General features: G+C 43.1%; 1 protein-coding gene across 2 annotated transcripts in view; it reads left to right on the top strand.

Moving 5' to 3' along the window:
• LOC122811674 (zinc finger CCCH domain-containing protein 10-like) overlaps nucleotides 1-20,059 on the top strand; it is a 3,783,075-nt gene that overhangs the window by 966,480 nt on the left and 2,796,536 nt on the right. For both annotated transcript variants that reach the window (XM_044083671.1, XM_044083670.1), the window contains one exon: nucleotides 373-471. In XM_044083671.1, the coding sequence (XP_043939606.1) occupies nucleotides 373-471 (99 nt within the window). The remainder of the gene's footprint in view (nucleotides 1-372; nucleotides 472-20,059) is intronic.

Below are 20,059 nucleotides of genomic sequence, written 5' to 3'. Positions count from 1 at the left end.
ATGTATATATGTGTGTGTGTGTGTGTGTGTACGTACATACTCTCACACATTTGTAGATAAATGTAGCTTTCTAGACATGTAGAATTTCTTTGTGTATGTGTACCCTTGTTTGGTAGGTAATGGAGAAATGAATGTCTCTCTACTACATTGTGTTTCTATATACATTTTACATGGATAAATGTGTGTGTTTGTGTCCAAATAAAGTGCACAAACCTGTGTGTAGGAGCTTTCTTAGTGGTATTAATTAGAATTTCACACATGTTTACATTTTTAAATTAGTTATTGTTTAGTACAGTTGTAGTACAAATTGTGTATCATTATAATAGGTTTTGAGACAGCTATTCACATTTGTCTTCCCCATTTGTATTTTAGGCGGATTATCAAGATGCACCAACAAGACTTGCCTTTTTAGTGACTAAGTTACTGAGGGATGAAAAGAAGATATTGACTTCTGTCCTAAACGCTCAACAGGCAAGTTGGAAGAATTTATGTTTTTGCTGTTTTAAGGGGATGTAGTTTGCTCCATCAAAGAATAACCATGTGAGGGCCATTTTTGTGAACTGAAATTTCTGAAAGGGCATTTTTTGTGAACTTCGCACTTCTAGAAAAACTAGTTGTGTGTATGTGGGAGATAGTCATTCATTACAACTCTTAATTATAGATGTTAAGTTGTCAAACTCGCCTTCATTCTTGCTGGATGGGTTCAGAGCTGATCCTCGGCTCCGACTCTGCACTTGCTAAGCTCGAGAGCTAATTTTACCAGCTCGAGGCAACCCTATATCCCATGATGCAAGGCGTGACTACCCAGATCTCATTTGCCGCTTCGCGAAGAGGTCTTCTTTTACCAGCTCAGGTAGTGTTTTTGTGATTTAACTTTCTACAGTTAAAAATCTTCCCTTTTTCCGGCCTTTTTTTCTCAGTATTAGAGTTAGTCTTCTATAGCTATCTCCTTAACCCTATACTCCCTCAACCTAATAGGTTTAGTTATTTTCCCCTTCAGGCCTTAAGCCTCCCTTTCCATAATTCCTGTCAGGGTGTTTGAGTGTTGTACTTAGTCCCCCCCCCCTCCTTCTTATGTTAACTGTGTGGTTGAACTTTGTGTGTGTGTGTTTGTGCACTGGGCATAATTATGTCCAAAGAACCGAAGGTCTCAGGCTTCAAGAAGTGTGACTCGTGCTGTCAGAAGATGTCTCTGACAGACGGTCACACTTCTTGCGTGTACTGCCTGGGACCTCTACACCTGCAGGACTCCTGTGCCATTTGTCATTCTTTTAGCCACAGAGTCCTGCAGGAACATAGGAATAAATTAATCCTACGAGGCTTATTGAAGCCGGAGAGCTCCCCGACCAAGACCGGGTCAGGGAAGCCCTCTAAGCCACCTAAGCCCCAGGCTTTGAGTTCGAAGCCTTCGGCTGTGGCTCCGACTCCTTCGGAGTCTAGGTCGGCTCTGGCCGGAGCCGATCTTTCTCTCTTAGAGGCGGTGGTATCGGTGCCGGCCGGCTCCGATACACCTGCATCGAAGTCTGTCGGCTCCGGCTAGAGCCGACATTTCCATGTCCCAGACTGGAGCCGATAAGTTATCGGCTCCGACTGGAACCGAGGGGTCTTCGGCTCCGATGGCTCCGACTAGAAAGAGATCTCGGTCTCCTTCCCTGGAGTCGATTCGCTTGGCTCCGGGATCTCTACATTCGGAGTGGAGCCATCGGAGCCGATCTTCTAGGTCTTCCAGGCTTAAGCAGATTGCTGAAATCACAGGCACTGGCCCAGATGCTCCATAGCCCATCTCAGCAGACGACCGCTATCACTCACCCCCCTGAATTTCCTCCTTCGACTCTCCTCCAGAGTTCGGAGCCAGAGCTTCTCGAAACCTTGACTGTTGGTGCGTCGGAACCGATACCACCCTTTCGGCTCCTTCGTCTTCGACTCCGATTTCCTCCATGACACCTTCCATGGAGGGATCCAGTCGTCGTGACTCCCGCGTCGGCTCCGAGTGGGCGAGTGGCATCGGACCCTTGTCCGGCCCCGTTCTCCCTCTCGGAGCTTCGGCGTTGGTGAGTTCGGCACCGACATCGGCCTCGGAGCCTTCTCTTTCGGCGGGGCCGGGAGTTCCTGTTTCTTCGGAGCGGGAGCTCTCTGGCCTCCCTGGAGGGGGAGCCTTTGAGGTGATGAGGAGTGTTCTAGCCCCTCAGCTAAGTTAACAGTCAGTTCCATTAGCTCCCCCCTCCTCGGTGCCTGCTGATATCTCTTCCCACTCTCTTGCTCCCGGACCCAGAGATCCATCGCCCCAGGTTTCCCCACTGGGGAGAACTTCCTCTTCCGAGGTTTCTCCTGATCCTTCGGAGGAACCCCCGCGTAAGAGGACGTGCAAGAGGAAGCACATAGACTCCCCTGAGTCTACAACATCTGATACTGACTTAGATGAGTCGGAGGGATCCCCAAGGTCCCCCTCTGAGGATGTCTCCTTTTCAGACATCTTGGAACTCCTTAAACAGAGGGGGAACTGGCCTTCCATTAACCCCGCCGAGGATGAGTCAGTATACCTGGAGGCTTTTGGATCTCGACCTTCCACCTCCTGGGTGTCTCCGCCTTTCGACCCTCTCATGGAAGTGGTGGCTCGAAGGGCGTGGGTGACCCCAGATTCTGTGGAACCAGTCCCTAGGAGGCCATCTAAATTTATCACGGCCCCGGTAGACGAGCAGTTTCTCACCAAGGTTGTCCCTGTTGATGCCATTTATGGTGGCAGCTGCCACCAAGAAGGAACTTGCCGATCCTTCTATACCTGTCCATCCTCCTAACAAGGAGTCTAGGACCATGGATAGGTACAGTAAGCAGATTTTTTCCTCAGCGACCTTCACTATGCGCTTGCTGAATTATCTCTGTCACCTTACCCAGCTTCAGAGAGATATTCTCAAGGAACTAGGTGAGGTAGTACAGGTTCCGTCAGCTGCCGGGGCTCAAGAAAAAATTACCTCGCAGCTGGGAATCCTAAATTCCTTAACAAACTCCTCCATGCGGCTGATGGAGCGAGTAGAGCCGCAGGCACAGGAGTGGCCCTTAGGCGTCAGTCCTGGATGCGGCTTTGCAACTTCACAGATCCCTTTAAGGCGTCCTTCACAAATACTCCCTTCGATGGTTCGGCTTTGTTTGGACCTCAGGTGAAGGAAACATTGACCAGATGCGAGCACGACGGCAAGACTCTTTCTGCCATAGGAGTCCGTTTCTCCACCCCTTCAAGACCTTATCCTAAAGGTCAGAAGGGAGGGAAGATGTGGTTCCGTAAATCTCAGGGAGTCACGCCGGACGCACGTGGTCAGTTTACCCCCAGAGGCAGAGGGGATAATAACAATAGACGCCGCCCTAGGGGCAGAGGGGGTCCGCAGAATCAGGGTAGCAGAGAGCCTCTCCCTGACAAAAACCCTTCCAGCATCCCTGAGGTGTTGCCCGACTGTCCACCCTTGAAGGCAGTCGGGGGAAGATTGTCGCTGTACCCAACAGCCTGGCTTTCCCTTTCTCAAGACATTTGGGTACAGTCGATCATATCCGAGGGTTACAAGATTCCCTTCGAAAACTATCCTGTTCCTCGGAAGGTATCCCTCCCAGACGTTGCACCCGGTCTAAGGGAGTTCTCAAAGCTGGAGGTATCAAAACTTCTAGCAAAAAGAGCCATCCAGCCAGTTCCAGCAGACCAAATAGGATCCGGGATCTACTCAAGATTCTTTTGGTCCACAAAAACGGGAGATTGGAGACCAATTCTAGACCTCAGCAGACTAAACAAGTTTGTCAAGAAGGCAAGATTCCGGATGGTCACGCTTCAGTCCATTTTACCCTTTTTGGGCAAGGACAACTGGATGTGCTCGGTAGACCTTCAGGATGCGTACTATCACATAAAAATTCACAGGCGCTCCAGAAGGTTTCTCCGCTTTCGGCTGGGGACCAGTCATTTTCAATTCAGAGCCCTGCCCTTTGGTCTCACTGCAGCCCCCAGAGTGTTCACCAAATGCATGGCAGCGGTCACGGCTCACCTGAGACATCAAGGATTCCAGTTGTTTCCGTATCTAGACGACTGGCTCCTCACGGCCACCACCAGACATCAACTTCTCCAGGCCAGGGACTACACTCTTCATATGTGCAGCCAGTTAGGAATTTCCATAAACTTCGAAAAGTCCTCCTTGTTACCTTGCCAGTCTATTACCTTTATAGGCACAGAACTAGACACTGTTGGGATGTCAGCAAGACACACAGATCAAAGACTTCTGGACATCCAAAAATATGTTCAGATCATCCTACTCAGCAAAAAGATCAGGGCCAGGTTTGTCCTGAAGGTGCTAGGACTTATGGTGGCTGCCATCGTACTTCTTCCTTTGGCTCGCTTCCATATGCGGCTACTGCAATGGATGTTGTTCACCCAGTGGTCCTTCCAGCAGCTTCCCATGCGCCACGAGATCATCGTGACACAATCTTGCAAGAGTCACCTGACCTGGTGGATTTCTTCCCCTCAAGTCCTCCAGGGGAAGACCGTTTGTTCCCCCGGCCCTGGTTGCCACAGTCACATCGGATGCCTCCCTGATCGGGTGGGGGGGCATTATCAGGGCAGGATGGTCCATCGCACTTGGCAACCCTTCGAATACCATCTGCACATAAATGTCCTAGAGATGAGAGCAGTGCTTTTAACGTTGCAAGCCCTCAACGACTTTCTTTCTTTAGGAACTATTGCAGTTCAAACGGACAACATGTCCGTAGTATGGTACATGAACAAACAGGGTGGGACCAAGTCCTATCCACTGTGTCGAGAAGCTCTCAGACTTTGGCAGTGGGCAATCTCCTCTCATCGGTTTCTGATAGCTACGCACATCTCCAGGAAATCCAACTTCATTGCGGACAGATTGAGCAGAGCTATTCTCATGCCTCACGAGTGGTCTCTCAAACAATCAGTAGTGGAGGAGATTTTTTCAGAAGTGGGACTTCCCTTGCTGCAACCTTTTTGCTTCACCCCAAAACAGCAAATGCCCAGACTTCTCCCTCTTTCCACTCGAAGGCCAACCTCCCAGAGACGCTCTAACCCAGGTTTGGCCCCGGGGACTTCTTTATGCTTTTCCTCCATTCCCCTTGATACCTCAAGTCATTCAGAAAGCTACCGTTTTGAGAGCCAAGTTGATTCTCATTGCCCCTTACTGGCCTCGACAAATTTGGTTCCCGTTCCTTCATCGCCATCTATTGGTACAGCCTTGGCGTCTGGACCCAGTTCCAGATCTTTTGACCCACCAGTCGGGTCATCTGCACCAGGCCATTCGCTCTCTCAACCTCACCGCTTGGTTGCTCCACTTCCTTCATTAGCCAGGCTTCCTATGATTTCTAATCCTGTACGGGATATCATAGTAGCTTCTCTAAAGTCCTCTACCAGAAAGATTTATGCTAGTAAGTGGCAGCGTTTTTCCTTCTGGGCAAAGTCCAGGGACATAGACCCCTTTACTGCCCCAGTTCAGTCAGTTTTGGACTTCTTAGCTGAGATTTTTCAGTCGGGTTCTTCTTCTTCGACAGTCAAAGTCCAGCTGGCAGCAATCTCAAATTTTCATGTTGGCTTAACAGACCAGAACATAATGTCTCACAAGCTTTGTAAAGCCTTCCTTAGGGGTATCTTTCTACTAAAGCCCCCAATTAAAGATCCTCCTCCGCAATGGGACCTGAATTTAATGTTGACATCCCTAATTCTTCCCCCCTTCGAACCGGCTGCTACATGCTCTTTAAAATTTCTCTCTTGGAAGACAATTTTTCTGGTGGCTATTACTTCAGCTAGGAGAGTGTCTGAACTTCATGCTCTCTGTGTTCGACCTCCCTACTTGGTTTTCCACAAGGATAGAGTATCTCTAAGAACAAATCCATCCTTTTTACCCAAGTTGGCTTCCCAGACGAATCTAAACCAGTCTGTTGATCTTCCAATATTTTTCCCGAATTATTCAGACAGAGCGGAACAGAAACTGCATTATTTGGATGTTCATCGCCAGCTCAGATACTACTTGGATAGAACTAAACAATTCAGAAAATCTGATCAGCTTTTTCTTTCTTATGCAGAAAACAGAAAAGGTCTCCCGGTCTCCAAGGTGACCTTATCGAAATGGCTCTCTTCTACTATTTCCCATGTTTATCTCCTTAGGGGCAAAGAATTGCCCTCCAAACCTAAAGCACATTCTACTAGAGGCCTAGCCACATCTAAAGCCTTTCAGGCTAGGCTACCTATTGACACCATTTGTGCAGCAGCCACTTGGGCCATGCCTCATACCTTTGTCTCACATTACAAATTGGACTTGGCCTCCAGAGACAGAGCTAGGTTTGGTTCCACAGTTCCCAAGAGTCTGTTCCATTGAGCCACCCAGGATAGAGGTGCTAGGGACGCGGTCCCATCCAGCAAGAATGAAGGCGAGTTTGACAACTTAACATTAAGAAATTATGTACCTACCATAATGTTCCATGTTAGTTGTCTTCTCTCGCCTTCTTTCTTGCGTCCCTCCCTCCTTTCCCCCTAGCCTGGACAAACCTTGAAGTTATACTCTTCTCTGGGGACGAGTTTATTCTTCCTATGGACTCCAGTTGTGAGTGGTCACTAGTTTTACTAGTTCCCCTGTGTTGTGTTTACACATTTGGTTACTTTCTTCTCCTTCTGTTGGAAGAAGATAATGGGCATATTTCTATAGCTACCAAACGAGATCTGGGTAGTCACGCCTTGCATCATGGGATATAGGGTTGCCTCAAGCTGGTAAAATTAGCTCTCGAGCTTAGCAAGTGCCGAGTCGGAGCCGAGGATCGGCTCCGAACCCATCCAGCAAGAAAGAAGGCGAGAGAAGACAACTAACATGGAACGTTATGGTAGGTACATAACTTCTTATTAACACCTGGGTCATTGCATCTTGGAGGAGAAATGCAGAGACTGTGGCTATTCAGTCGAGATTAAAGGTGTGTAATTTGTGCAACCCTAAAAGAAAACCAAAAACCAGATGCAATGGGTTCATGTAGCCATCAGGGAAAAACACATTGACCAGAGTGGAAAATCCCAACATGCATAAAAATGGTTTGCCAATGAGTGTGTAAATGTAAAAAGCAGTTTATTCCATAGGCAAATTATAAATTAGTTAAGCGATTTTATCCCTGCAGCTCAGGGGACTTCAGAACTAATTACAATAAAATTAGTTAAGCTTTGAATAGCAATTTATAAAATAAAAAATCACATGACGATAATTACGATCATTGGCAGCCGCGGTGGTGCAGCGGTTAGCTTTGCCATTTCACAGCAAGAGGTTCTTCGGTTCGATTCTTGGCTGGGTTGCCGTCTATGTGGAGTCTGCATGTCCTCCCTGTGGTCGCGTGGGTTTCCTCCGGGTTCTCCAGTTTCCTCCCACATCCCAGAGACATGCAGTAGGTAGATTGGATACTCTAAATTGGCCCTAGGTGTGAGTGTGTGCATGTGTGTGCCTTCTGTGGAAGGTTGGGTGCCGGGCTGGCAACTTGCCACCGTAAAACTCAACTGCCAATCATGAGCGGACAGATGATCCGCTGTGACGACCCCTAACCGGGAAAAGCCGAAAGAAGAAGATAAACAGAGTCAACAAAAAATTCCTATGTAAAATATGTGCTTTAAGTAAAAATCATTCTTCTTCACAATAAAAGCACTTAGGGTATATACACTTATTTATATTATAGATTTCACTATCACAACTTTGCTGCTCTCGTCTTCAACACTGAATTGATGGACATTTGGTCTTTGAGACCGGGGTGTGTAGAAGCATTTAATCTGAGTTGTCACACTAGCTCCTAGTATTCTATTCTTGTTTCCCATTGTCTGCGTAATACATCTAATGTATATATTACAGATTTCACTACGTGCTTTTAATGTGAAGAAGTCCCAAGCTATGCGGACAAAACCACTTAAAAAAACTCATAATTTGTGTGGAATAAATTGTATTTTACATTTACACACTTGTTGGTAAACCATTTTTATGCATGAGGAGATTTTCCATTCAGGTCAACATGTTTTTCCCTGAATATTTAATGATCCTTGTATAGTTGGGCTCTAGCTTGTATCTGATAACATTAAATGATCATTTGTAGATTGTAGATGCTTGTGGGTGAAGGAGCATTTCTCACGATCTCTAGAACATGATTTGCCATTTTCTTCCCAAAACAAAACATTTGTAGTATAATCTTTCCTTTGTTAGTATTTTAAGCTGCATCAGTTTCACTCTTCTTCCTAATCTGTCACCCTCACATGTTCCCTTTGAAATTTCTTCTTAGTTTATGTTGCAGCCTTTCTCCATGTGTTTAACTGCATATATTGTCTACATCTCCTTGAATGTAGGCATGAATTTAAATAGTCGGTTGATATTAAGGATCTTTTGTATGGAAGACAACATTGACTTTGTTCAGTCTTGTTTAGGTTAGCTATGGTGACATAATTATTTTAACAATTTGACCCAAGCAAGTTGATTTTGTATCCTTTCCAAAGGATTCTTGTACCTCAACTTTCCTTCCAGCTTTGGGATATATGGATACCTGTATATAATATATTTGATTACTTACATATTTCATTTCCTTCTCCTTTGTTTGGTGGGAAATACCCCAAAGTGTTCCAAGACATTTTGAACTGTGACTCTCAGAGATATCTCAATGTTGTGAAGATGCCTGCTTCCTTCTTTGCTCAGTTTTGCAGCACTCGTACATTTTAAGACCTGCAGAGTTTCTAGAAGATTTACTGGAAGGGTTAATTTGATGACATTCTTGTCATTGTTAAAGTTATGGATCTGCAATGTCTCTTTTTTAAAGCCCTTCATTCCTATTTTTAAGCTTATTGTTAGAGTTTTACTGCAGGTAATATTTTGCATAGCAAGTTCTGATCCTGTTTGAAAACTTTTCTGGGCTTTAGAAGAAAAGTAATAGTCCCCATGGTGTGACTGTTAATGGGGCTCACTGCAGTGATTTTTGACACTGTACCCAGCAGTTTGATGAGACATTAGGTACTTTTCACTTTCAAACATCCTTTGTGTATGTGTGTCTGTGTGTGTGTATTTTTTTTGTACATTTTGACTTGCTTCCTATGATAGTCATTTACTTCAGATTCATACATTCAGCTAGAGTTTGCAAGTTTGTCAGCCACTGCCAGACACTTCCTTGTAGGAGAGGATTGTTAAGTGTAGATTCATCAGATTGGGTATTAATCTGACCCTGTATCTCTGTTTTTGAAACTGTCATTTTCTGTGTGTATCTTTTTGGTCTTTATCCCATTTTTGTGGAGATCCATTATTATGGCTGCCTTTGTAGGTTAATTGATGCCTACACCCTGTGTAATCCCATACATGTTACTATGTTTGTAGCTTTTAGATGATTACCCTTTTCACCAGGTCATAATTTAAAAAAACAGTGAAGTTCTACTCAAGCAGCCATCATGAAGGAGACTTGGACACATATGATATTTGAGCACTTTTGTTCTTTTTATTATATTAATAACTTCTTCAGAATGAAACAACTTCATGTCCACATTTAAAACTAAAGTTTGTTTCATTCTCAAGAAGTTGAGTTTTAAATATGGACATGAAGTAGTTTGTTTCATTCTGAAGAAGTTCTTAGTATAATAAAGAGAGCAAAAGAGCTCAAATGTCATATGTGTCCGAGTCTGCTTTGTGCTGGCTGCTTGAGTAGAACTTTACTGTTTTTTGGTTTCAGGTTTGTTATTGTTCTAAGCCACGGTTGTTTTTGTTCTGTGTCATCATTTTACCCCTTCTGGCATGACTTCAGGTAAGGGGAAGAGCTGCATCACCAGCTGTCTTATATTTTCATTTGCTTGTTTAATCATTCATTTTACTATAACACAGACTAGATAAAAAGGCATGTTGTGGGGTGTGGACTTGCATTGTAGCCACTACAAAAAATTATATAATGTCAGCTTTGGACATGGACTTGTGAACCATTTTTCATGCTTACGCGCTCTATTTAAGATCAAGATGAAAACTGTCAGGATAATAACTTCAGAGAACAAAAACTTTTAGCACAATGGTTCAGGCAATAGAAAGTGGAAAGGGTTGTTGCCAAGCTTAAGGAACTTGTAACAAGGAAAATAACCAGAGATCCTGTAGAGGTATGAGAAATATTTCTGAAATGTATGAAATTCTATATAAAGCAGAGAAATGTGGAAATCAAGAAAAGGTACACAAATTAAATATGCCAAAGTTAGAAGTAGATGAGTCTCAATTACTAAGAGTTAGGATAGGAGGATATGAGATAAAAATGGTGATTTATAACCAAACTACTGGAAAGTCCCCAGGAGCAGATGATATGACTGTGGACATTTGAAAGCTAGGAGAGGGAAGAAAGTGATATAGAGCTTGAAGGTTTTAACAGTATTTTAAAAGGAGGAAAAGCACCATCATCCTGAAAGAAAGCTGTGGTGGCTGTAGTACCTGAAGATGGTAAGGTCCCATCAGATCCAGCTTTGTATAGGTTTGTTTTGACTCTAAATCATGATTATAAAGTGTTTGTCAATAATGGCTAAAAGAATGGCAAAGGCGATGCCAAAATTAATAGACATGATTTAATGTGGTTTTGTGGAGGACAGGCAAACATTTCACAATGTCAGTAGAACAGTGATGATCCAGAGGAAAGCAGAATGTAAGAAAATACCACTGCTGTTGGTGGGTCGTAATGCAGAGCAAGCATTAAACAGATGAAGCTAAGATATCTCTTTCATTTCCCTACTATAAAAAAAAGCGTTTGCAGGGTTTTGCACACCGAGCAGTGCCGGTTAGCTACGGTTAAATTATTCCTGGCTCCACTAAGTCTCCTCTGCAGTTTTTCCCATGAAACTAGTCTAACTCTCAACCTAAGCACTCAAAAAAGCATCTTACAGCCCAGCACTTGCTCAGACCTAATAGCAAGCACTAATATACCCTGAAACTGATTGCCCAATAGGGCAAGGCTCTCTATTCACCCCTCACCAACCAAGCGACTAAGCAGCCCTCCCTACTATTCAGGCATGACCAAACGGCAACTTCAGGTGCACTCTCCAGTCAAGCTGGTGAATCTGGATATACTGAGGCAATGTTAAAACTGCCTCATGTGCACAGACAACCCTCTCATCTTACCACAAAACACTAACATATGCGAGAGATCCAGTTATACAGCCAAAACTGGAAGCTAAGCTGTCTCTACCCAAGACTGGAACAGACAGTCAAGAGGAGAAGGTTAACACTTGCACCACAACTCCAGCTGCACACAGACCTACTAAAACAAAACTGGCAAAAAATACACATAAATACAAAAAAACACACTCAAAGGCTCTAAATAAAAACTTGCAAAAGCATCAGAGACCTCCAAAGCAGAAAACCAAACAACCTGCACTTCCCATCACAAACCAGACAACACATAAAACACAGAATTAGTGTGCCGCACAGTCGCAGCCCTTAAAGCGAAATAACATACCTAACACACTAGTAATAGGTGACTCGATAGTCAGGCACACTGGCGTCCCACTCACTAGGCTGGACAAGCAGAATGTTACTGTTGGCTGCCTGTCGGGAGCCAGAATCCGCCACATAACACAAGCACTCAGGTCACTCCAGAACAAGTACATATATGACTCTGTCATTGTCCATGTTGGTGTGAATGACCTGAGATGTACCCACCTCCGTAAACAGCACAATTAACAAAAAACTGAGGGTTATGCTACTCAACGCCAGGCATTTAAATCTCAAAATGCATGCGCTCGAAGCACTCCTCGGTATGGAGAACGTTGACATCTGTGCAGTTACTGAAACCTGGTTCAAGGCTCCAGAGTGTACCCCAGCATTACCGGACTACAACTCATACCACACTTTTCAGCCACAAAACACAGACCGAAACACAAAAGGAGGGGGTGTATCCATATTCATCAAGGATACCTACACCTCCAGGTTAGTGGTGCAGCATGATATCTCTGAGATCATCCATGTGCAACTAATGTCGGGCAAATCTGCAATGCAAATTGTGGCCTGCTACAAATCACCCTCCATGACCCAGGACCACCACTCCACCTTTCTGGAGACACTGGAAAACATGAAGGTCTTACCAAACACCCTGGTATTGGGCAATTTCAATTACCCTACCATTCACTAGGAAAACTACTCGAGTACAAATACCCAGGCCCAGCGCTTCCTGGAATTCATCAACTCAAACTCCCTGGATCAGCTGGTAAACTCCCCTACCAGAGGTGAAAACATATTGGACCTGGTCATCACCAACATGAGCGACAGGTGTTCCACACTGGAGGTCAACCAGTCACTGGTTAGATCAGACCATAAACTAATCACTCTGGATGTCCACACCCCACCCCCACCCCCAACTAAGGAAACCACAGTAAAAATATTTTCTAAGGCAAACTTCACCTTACTTAAGACAGAGGTGCTAAGTTTCACAGCCCCCACGCTAAAGGATAATGCTGCCCAAGATGCAGAAACCTTTACAAATGAACTCTGTGAGCACCTACAAGGATGCATGGATCATGCCATCCCTAGCAAAACCAAGACTCACTCCTCTAAGAGAAGGAAACCAGTTTGGTGGACCCCTGCAATAAACAGGCTGTACAATAGGAGGAGGAAACTAGTTCAGAAAAAAAGCAAATCCCAAGAAGGAAAAACATCCCTGATCAGTATCAGTAAGAAACTGAGGTCCCTCATGAAATCATCCAAGGCTAACTTCGAAAGACAAATAGCCAAGGATTCAAAAGATAACCACAAAGCCTTCTTTAGGTGTGTTAAGAATCTAAGTGGCAACTCGCAGATATGCACTGAACTAGTGCAAAATAGCACAAAATATACTGAACCTACTGATATTGCCAACATCGTAGCAGATAGATTCAGTGCAAACCTCACCCCCCTCTCACCTCCAGAACGGCCCATGACAATACCGGAAAAGTGTAGTGTCCCAAAAATCAGACGCAGAGGTGAAAACAGCCCTTTCAAAAGCCAAAAACACCGCCTTAATGGGACCAGATGGTGTCCCAGGCTGCGTCTTGCATGAACTACAGAATGAACTAACCCCCCACCTAAACATGCTGTTCAACCTCAGCCTCTCCACAGGCTACATGCCCATAGAATGGCGCACAGCAACGGTTATTCCTCTCCACAAAGGAGGTGCCACAACTGACCCTGGTAACTATCGCCCCGTAAGCTTGATCTGCAAGCCTGTGGAGCACATCATCATAACAAAGACATTGGGAACCTCCAAACACTTGACCCAACCCAGTTCGGCTTTGTTAAGGGCAGATCATGCCTACTAAACCTGGTTGACTTCTTCGAGACGGTCACCAAGGCCATAGACGAGGGAAAGGTGGTTCACACAGCCTACCTTGACCTCGCCAAGGCTTTCAACACCATTCCCTACTCTGGTATTACAGAAAAACTCACCAGCCTGAACATAAACCCCTACGTCACTAGATGGGTTGCCAACTGGCTTACAGACAGAACTCGCACGGGAAGAATTGCTGGCTCCAGGTCTGATTCTAAACCAGTCATAACTGGTGTCCTGCAAGGCTCGGTCCTGGGACCCCTACTGTTCGGCATACACTTCTCAGAAAAACACAGGAGGACTATGGCTAACCAAGTTCGCCGATGACTGCAAACTGGGAGCCATAACTGACTCTCTGGCTGACACGGACATTCTCCAAAAGGGCCTTACGGAGACTAACATCTGGTGTCAGTCATAGCCTCAAGCTAAATACCAAAATATGCATAGTCATCCCATTTGGGAAAAACAAAACACCCATGAATTACCACATAGGTGGCAGCCCCCTTAATACAAAAGAGGTAATAAGAGATCTGGGGACCCAGGTAGATAGTAATCTCTCCTTTGACAATCATATTGCCAAAGTAGTTAGGAAATCTTTCTTTGTGGCCCATCTGATTACTAAAGGGTTCGCATCTAGAAATAGAGAGGTTATAGTGCCCCTCTACTCGTCACTCATTAGACCCATCAATAGAGTACAATGCCCCATTTGGGATATACCTCACAAGACACTTCCAACAGCTGGAAAGACCACAAAAGTATCTTACCAAGAGAATTACTGGTCTCAAACATATGTGCTATGCAGCCCGACTGAAAAAACTCCGGCTTTACTCATTGATATATTGCTTACTCAGAGGTGACCTCTGCCTGACTTAAACAGCCATGTCCAACTCAGAATTGATGGACATGCTCCACCTAAAGAAATCCAAGTCACTGCGAGCCATGAGCTCTGGTGAGCTAAACCTCACCACAACAATAAATAGAACATGCTGGAGGTATAGATTCCTGTCACAGAGACTCCCCATGCTTTGGAACAAAATTCCAAATTACATCAGGCAGAGCCCCCTCACTAACGCTCTTAGAGAGAAACCTTGATGAGTGGATGGGTAACAAAAATACACCCCTGGGATCACTTCATTGGCTCTGCTTGACAGAGGATCAGTTAATTAATCAATGGGGCAGCGAAAAACTGACACACTCTGGCAAGGCTTGCTTATAAATGTAGCCTAGTACCTACATATGAACCTATATTATGAGTAGGGCAGTGTAAGCATTCCATTCCCTCATAAAATTATAAAGTTGCTTAGGATGATCTATGAGGGATCGGAGACAAAATTTCTCATGTGTGTGTTTGTGTGTGGGGGGGGGTCCTCTCTGTTTGAGCAGTGGTGTTCTCATTCCCCTTTATTTGCCAGCGGTTCTAAGTGTAAGGCAAAAAAATAAGGGACTCAGAAATTCAAGGAAATAATTGGTATGGTAGTCAAGAAAAGTTGGCTTTATTTGCAGATGATATTGTTTTATACCTGATGAAACCAGAAAAGGACATTTCAGTGTTGTGGAGCATTCTGATACAGTTTCAAGTCTTTTTGGCATACAGAATTAATGAAGATAAAACAAAGGCAATATTCATGGGACGTTATAAAATGAAGTACTGAGGAGTGTGGATTAAAAGAATACTGTTAAGGCAGCTAAGGATATGTGGGAAGAGACTAAAAGGATTGTAAAAAAATGAAAAATTGCAAGGTCTGTTTTATGTATATGGATAGTAAGAGTCAAACAGTGAAAGTGTTTTTAGATCTTTAGTTTTATATTTTTATCAACCAGAGGAGAAGTTGTGGATAGCATTTAATAGAGAGTTGAATGAAGGATGTTAACTGGGAGGGGAAGAGGTCAAGAATCAAGTGGGTTAAGTTTATCCTTCTAATAGAACAATGTGTTTTGATATTTCAGAGCTGCACAATTAAGGCTCTTATAGCACAAGCAGAAAGCAGTAATTCAGTGTGAAGAAGGATAATCGATGGCGCAGTGGTAGCATTGTTGCCTCACAGCAAGAGGTTCTCCGGTTCGATTCTCAGCAGGGATGCCTTCTGTGCGGAGTCTACATGTCCTCCCTGCATTAGTGTGGATTTCCTCCTGGTGTTCTGGTTTACTACCATGTTACAAAGACATGCATCTGGAGCATTTCTCCCCAGCCTCTGCTGAAAATTGGCTTTGTTTCAAGTCGGATTTTCCTGGTTAACAAATGTTAAATAAAATAATGAAATTGGGGGCGACTCAAGAAACAAGAGAGAGGCTTTGGATTTTGGATGCATATAATTTAGGAGAATTGCAATAACCGTATAGAATATCATATTCATAAAGTAGCAAAAAGTATAAGAACTATGACAACATGGGAATAGATAAAAGAGATTCTGCTGATAAGGATGGCTACAATTAGGGTACAGAGAAATAGGCAACAGGGAGCTGGAATTTACTGAAGGAAACTGGTAAAGGGACCAAAGTTTTGGGAGCAAATAACTAGAGAAAGATAAAATGGGAAGAGTCCAAGTTGGACTGAAGGCTAGAGATTGCATTCCCTGCCAAGGACTGATATCAGAGTATAGGCAAAGAGAAAGAAATAGGCTATCCTAAGTAAAAGACCAGCACTGGCAGAATTTTTAGTAGTATCTAGAGCAGAAGGGATAATTAGTGGGGAATGTAACATATTGCATGATAACTATAGGAATCAGTATGAGGAGGTTAGAAAGGATTTGGAAGAAAAATTGGATAAGCAATTCACAAAGAAACGATGGAGGGGGGTGTATGTATTTCTACGGATATGCAACAAAGTTTAGACGATTTAGGACCATTGCTTGGAAGTGTTTGAATAGGTATTTTTATACCCCAAGCAGACTTCAAAAAAATTTTCCTCAGGTTGATTGCAAATGCTGGAGGGGAAGAAAGAGGTAATTGGGAACATAATTTCTGGGAGTATAATGAGTTGGCAGACTTTAAAAATTCCCTGAAAACTACTCTAACAGATGTATTGAATAAGTAAATTGATGTAACTAAGGAAATTATTTTTTGAGATATGATACAGAATTGGAATTGTCTAGACATAGTAAGGAATTGCAGACTTTAATTCTGGTGCCTGCCAAAAACGCAATTACTAGAAAATGGAAATCAAAGTCTAAACCAACTAGAAGTTGAGCGATATAGCAACAGATATAAAACAACTGGAATTGGTGTCTTCAGAAAAGGGTAAGAGCAAATTACATAGGAAAAAAGGGAGAATTGTGGAATAATACATGTAGAATAATGTTTTGGAGGAGGAATGAGGTTTAAGTGAAGGCAGGAATTGAATGAGCTTTGTAATGTTTGAATGATAGCGATTGGATGTATTATAAATGAAGTAAAATGTGTTCTTCTGTAAATATTTCAGCATGTTTTGTTTTCATTCATATAAATGTATGTTATAACTGATTGATTATTTAATAAAGATGTTTCCTGTTTAAAAAAAAAAAATGAAAACTGTCATTTCCTATTTCATCCCATCCATCCAGTTTGACTGATGAGATTATAGATGTCTCATGTTTGTGATTCAACAGTTCTATCCTGGTACTCAAATCTCAAGCTTCTTTCAAACTCCCATACTGCATCTTATTTCTAGCCCTACCGCAGATCTCATTTGTCACTCTGAAAGACGAACATGATTCAGGTGCACAGCTAAGTGAAAAACCTGTTATGTGCTTAGTAGTTTACTCAGTTTATTTCTGTCATATAAATATTTTTCAAACATTCTGTTTCTTTTCTTGCCTTAAAATCGGTACGTTTCTGAATAACTTATTTCAACAACTTTGTGAGCAATGGGCGGATAGGCCTAGATACATCTCCTGCTACTTTTGCATAGAATAGTGTAGTTCTTTTTTAAAAATATTTTAACAGTTTGAATAGCTAAAATCTTTTTGCTAATCCTTGTATTTTTACTGTTTATAGTTTCCTGTGTGTTTCAAGGTTGGTTCCAAAATTTCTTATAGGTATTTAGTCATACATTTTTCTGTCTGTAATGGATAGTGCTTATGCTTATACTAAATATAATGGGCAAGTGCTTTAAAAATGTGACAAATGAGACCATGTGATTCTGCCCCAGGGCACTCATGACCCTTGAATGATACGCTTAGGACCAGGCCACCTTTTGGTAACACACAGCATATAGTTTCATAGGTTCATAAGAGATTACTAGGCTAACTGCTTAAGAGTCCTTACAAGCATAGACAGTATAACTTGATTTTGTCCAATATATGGCCACTACAGCCAGAGGATGGGATGGATTTCTGCTTATGCCTTGAGTATCTTACAAATTTCCTCTGTCCATAAGGGACATAGGCACTACCCCAGGTATGAATTTGCAATTCCTCATCCATTGATCCAAATTGCAATTGAAGAGGTCCAGGGAAGGGTTCTTCTGCATAATGTGAATGGAAACCCTGTTCTAAAGAAGGGGCAATCTCAGAGAACACATACCTGTCTCTCCAGCATGTTTTGTTTGAGTCGCTGACCAAGTTTAGATCTCTAGATCAGTTGACACTCATGCTGTTTGACTTGCAGATGTGTAGCAGCCCAATCAGAACTGGATGTGTGAGTGCCTTGTAGGTCAGGCATAGTAGTTGGTAGTAGACAGAGTAAAGGGTTAGGGCTTTTAGTCTATCCACACAGGACATGTTGTTTACACCCTGTATTTTCTTTGTAAGAAAGCTCTGAGTTTGTTTCAGCTGCTGTAAGTGCCTATCAAGTGCATGCCAAATGGCACATTGTACTTGATTATTGGTCTAATGTGAGCTGAGTACAGTGGTACTATAATTTCCTTAGATCTAGATACGTTCCTTTACTTGTAAGTTGTGCCACACAGAAGGATTTCCTCACCACTGTGGACACATGGTGGCCAAAGTTCAGGCTGTTATCTGGGTGCTTAGATCTCTCCCCTCTGAGTCTACTCTTAGGATGTGCTATTGATGTTGTAATTTGCAGGGATATTTGACTTCCCAAGGGGTATGATAATGGATTTTTTTCACATTTAGTTTTAGGCCATGGTTCTGGCACCAATCATTTATGTGATCTAGACCCTCCTGAAGGATAATCTGCATCGTTGGGGTATTCAAAGATTGCCCCTATCTTGCAGTCCATGGCAGACTTTGACTTCCAGAGGCCTTCCACATTAGCTTTTACTTCAGAGAAGTGTATCCTTAACAGGCGTTGTCCCAGAACTGGGCTCTGTGGCACACCAGTAGTAACTGGCCTCTTGCTGGATCTGGATTCACCCATTTTAACCACGTGTCCTGTCCATGGACCAACATTCCATCCTTCTCATCGCTCATTCATCTCTATTACAAATAATAAGAAGGCTTGGGGTTTCATTCAGATGCTTAATATGTACAAACACATCAGAATGGGTCGCAGCATCTTTAAAAACAAACAGAGCTTACATGCAAACATGTTTACGTCTCAAGAGCTAACTACAAAATGGCAGTCAGGCTCACACGTGCTTAGTATTTATACTCTAGTGCAAACCCTTGGATAGCTTCTCAAAGGTATATATATATATATATATATATATATATATATATATATATATATATAAAATTACACACCCATTGATTTACATCCACCTCCTTAAAAGATTGCTCTTCATGCAAAATAATGTTAGAGATAGGCATGCATTACTATGTGCATTAGAAACAAAATATAATGTTCATGTCCAAGTTGCTTCGTATCTGCTACAGGGTTTAGAGATTCAACCATATCTGGTGCCATAATAGGACTAGATTTAGCAACAGGGACAGTCTGCTGTGCACAGCTCGTATCCAAAACTTCAGGACTCATCATAGGAACAGGAATGTCCCCTGGAACTTCCTCTGGAATTGGAACACCAGACAGCTCACTATGAAGATAGTCTTTCTCACAGGATGTTTGCTGTGGTATAGGCTCGGACACTGGTCTCAAATGCTTCATATTCTGCCTAAAGATTTTTTTCTTCTGTTTTCACAGTGTACAATCTCTGCTCTGGACCAGTAATCTTCACGACACCGATCTGATCATAACCTTTGGATGTCTGTGACCTTAATACTCCCTCTTGTAATGGATTGAGCGGTCTACTGGTCTTATCATAGTCGGACTTCTGGGTTAGGAGCTTATTCAACTGACTGACTTTCACTGATCTGTTGTTGTTGACTCATGGAACCCGCGATTGACTGCCGAGTGGTAATGTGGTTCTGGTTTGTCTCAACAGAAGTCTCTGAGCAGGTGAACTAAGATGTTTATCTCGAAAATTTCTGAGATTCAGGAAAATATCACTATTATCTCGTTTTGACTTCATGTAACTGTTTTGCATGTTGAACTGTGCATTCTGCCAAACCATGTGACTGAGGGTACTCTGGACTACTTGTGAGATGAGTAAAGTCCCATTCTTCTGTAAATCTTTTGAGCTGTTGGCTTGTGCATGCCATTGTCAGAAATAACTTTGTGTGGGCTTCCATGCACAGCAAAATTGTTTCATCTTAGTAATGACAGTACTGGATACTAGGTTAGGAAGTAAGTCAATCTCAAACCAATTTGAGTAAGAGTCTACTAACATCACATCATGTCGATCATGCCACTCGAAGATATCAGTGGCTACTGTCGACCAAGGTAGTTCCGGAATCTGGTTAAGCTGAAGTGGTTCTTTCTTTTGATGAGGCTTTGTACTTTTACAGATTGAACAAGAAGAAAGTGCTCTCTCAATGTC

This window comes from Protopterus annectens, chromosome 9.part0, assembly GCF_019279795.1.
Source record: "Protopterus annectens isolate FY-2018-M chromosome 9.part0, PAN1.0, whole genome shotgun sequence".
Classification (NCBI taxonomy): Eukaryota; Metazoa; Chordata; order Ceratodontiformes; family Protopteridae; genus Protopterus; species Protopterus annectens.
The sequence above is the reverse complement of the archived record's forward strand: the minus strand, read 5'-3'. Positions and strand labels throughout refer to the sequence as shown.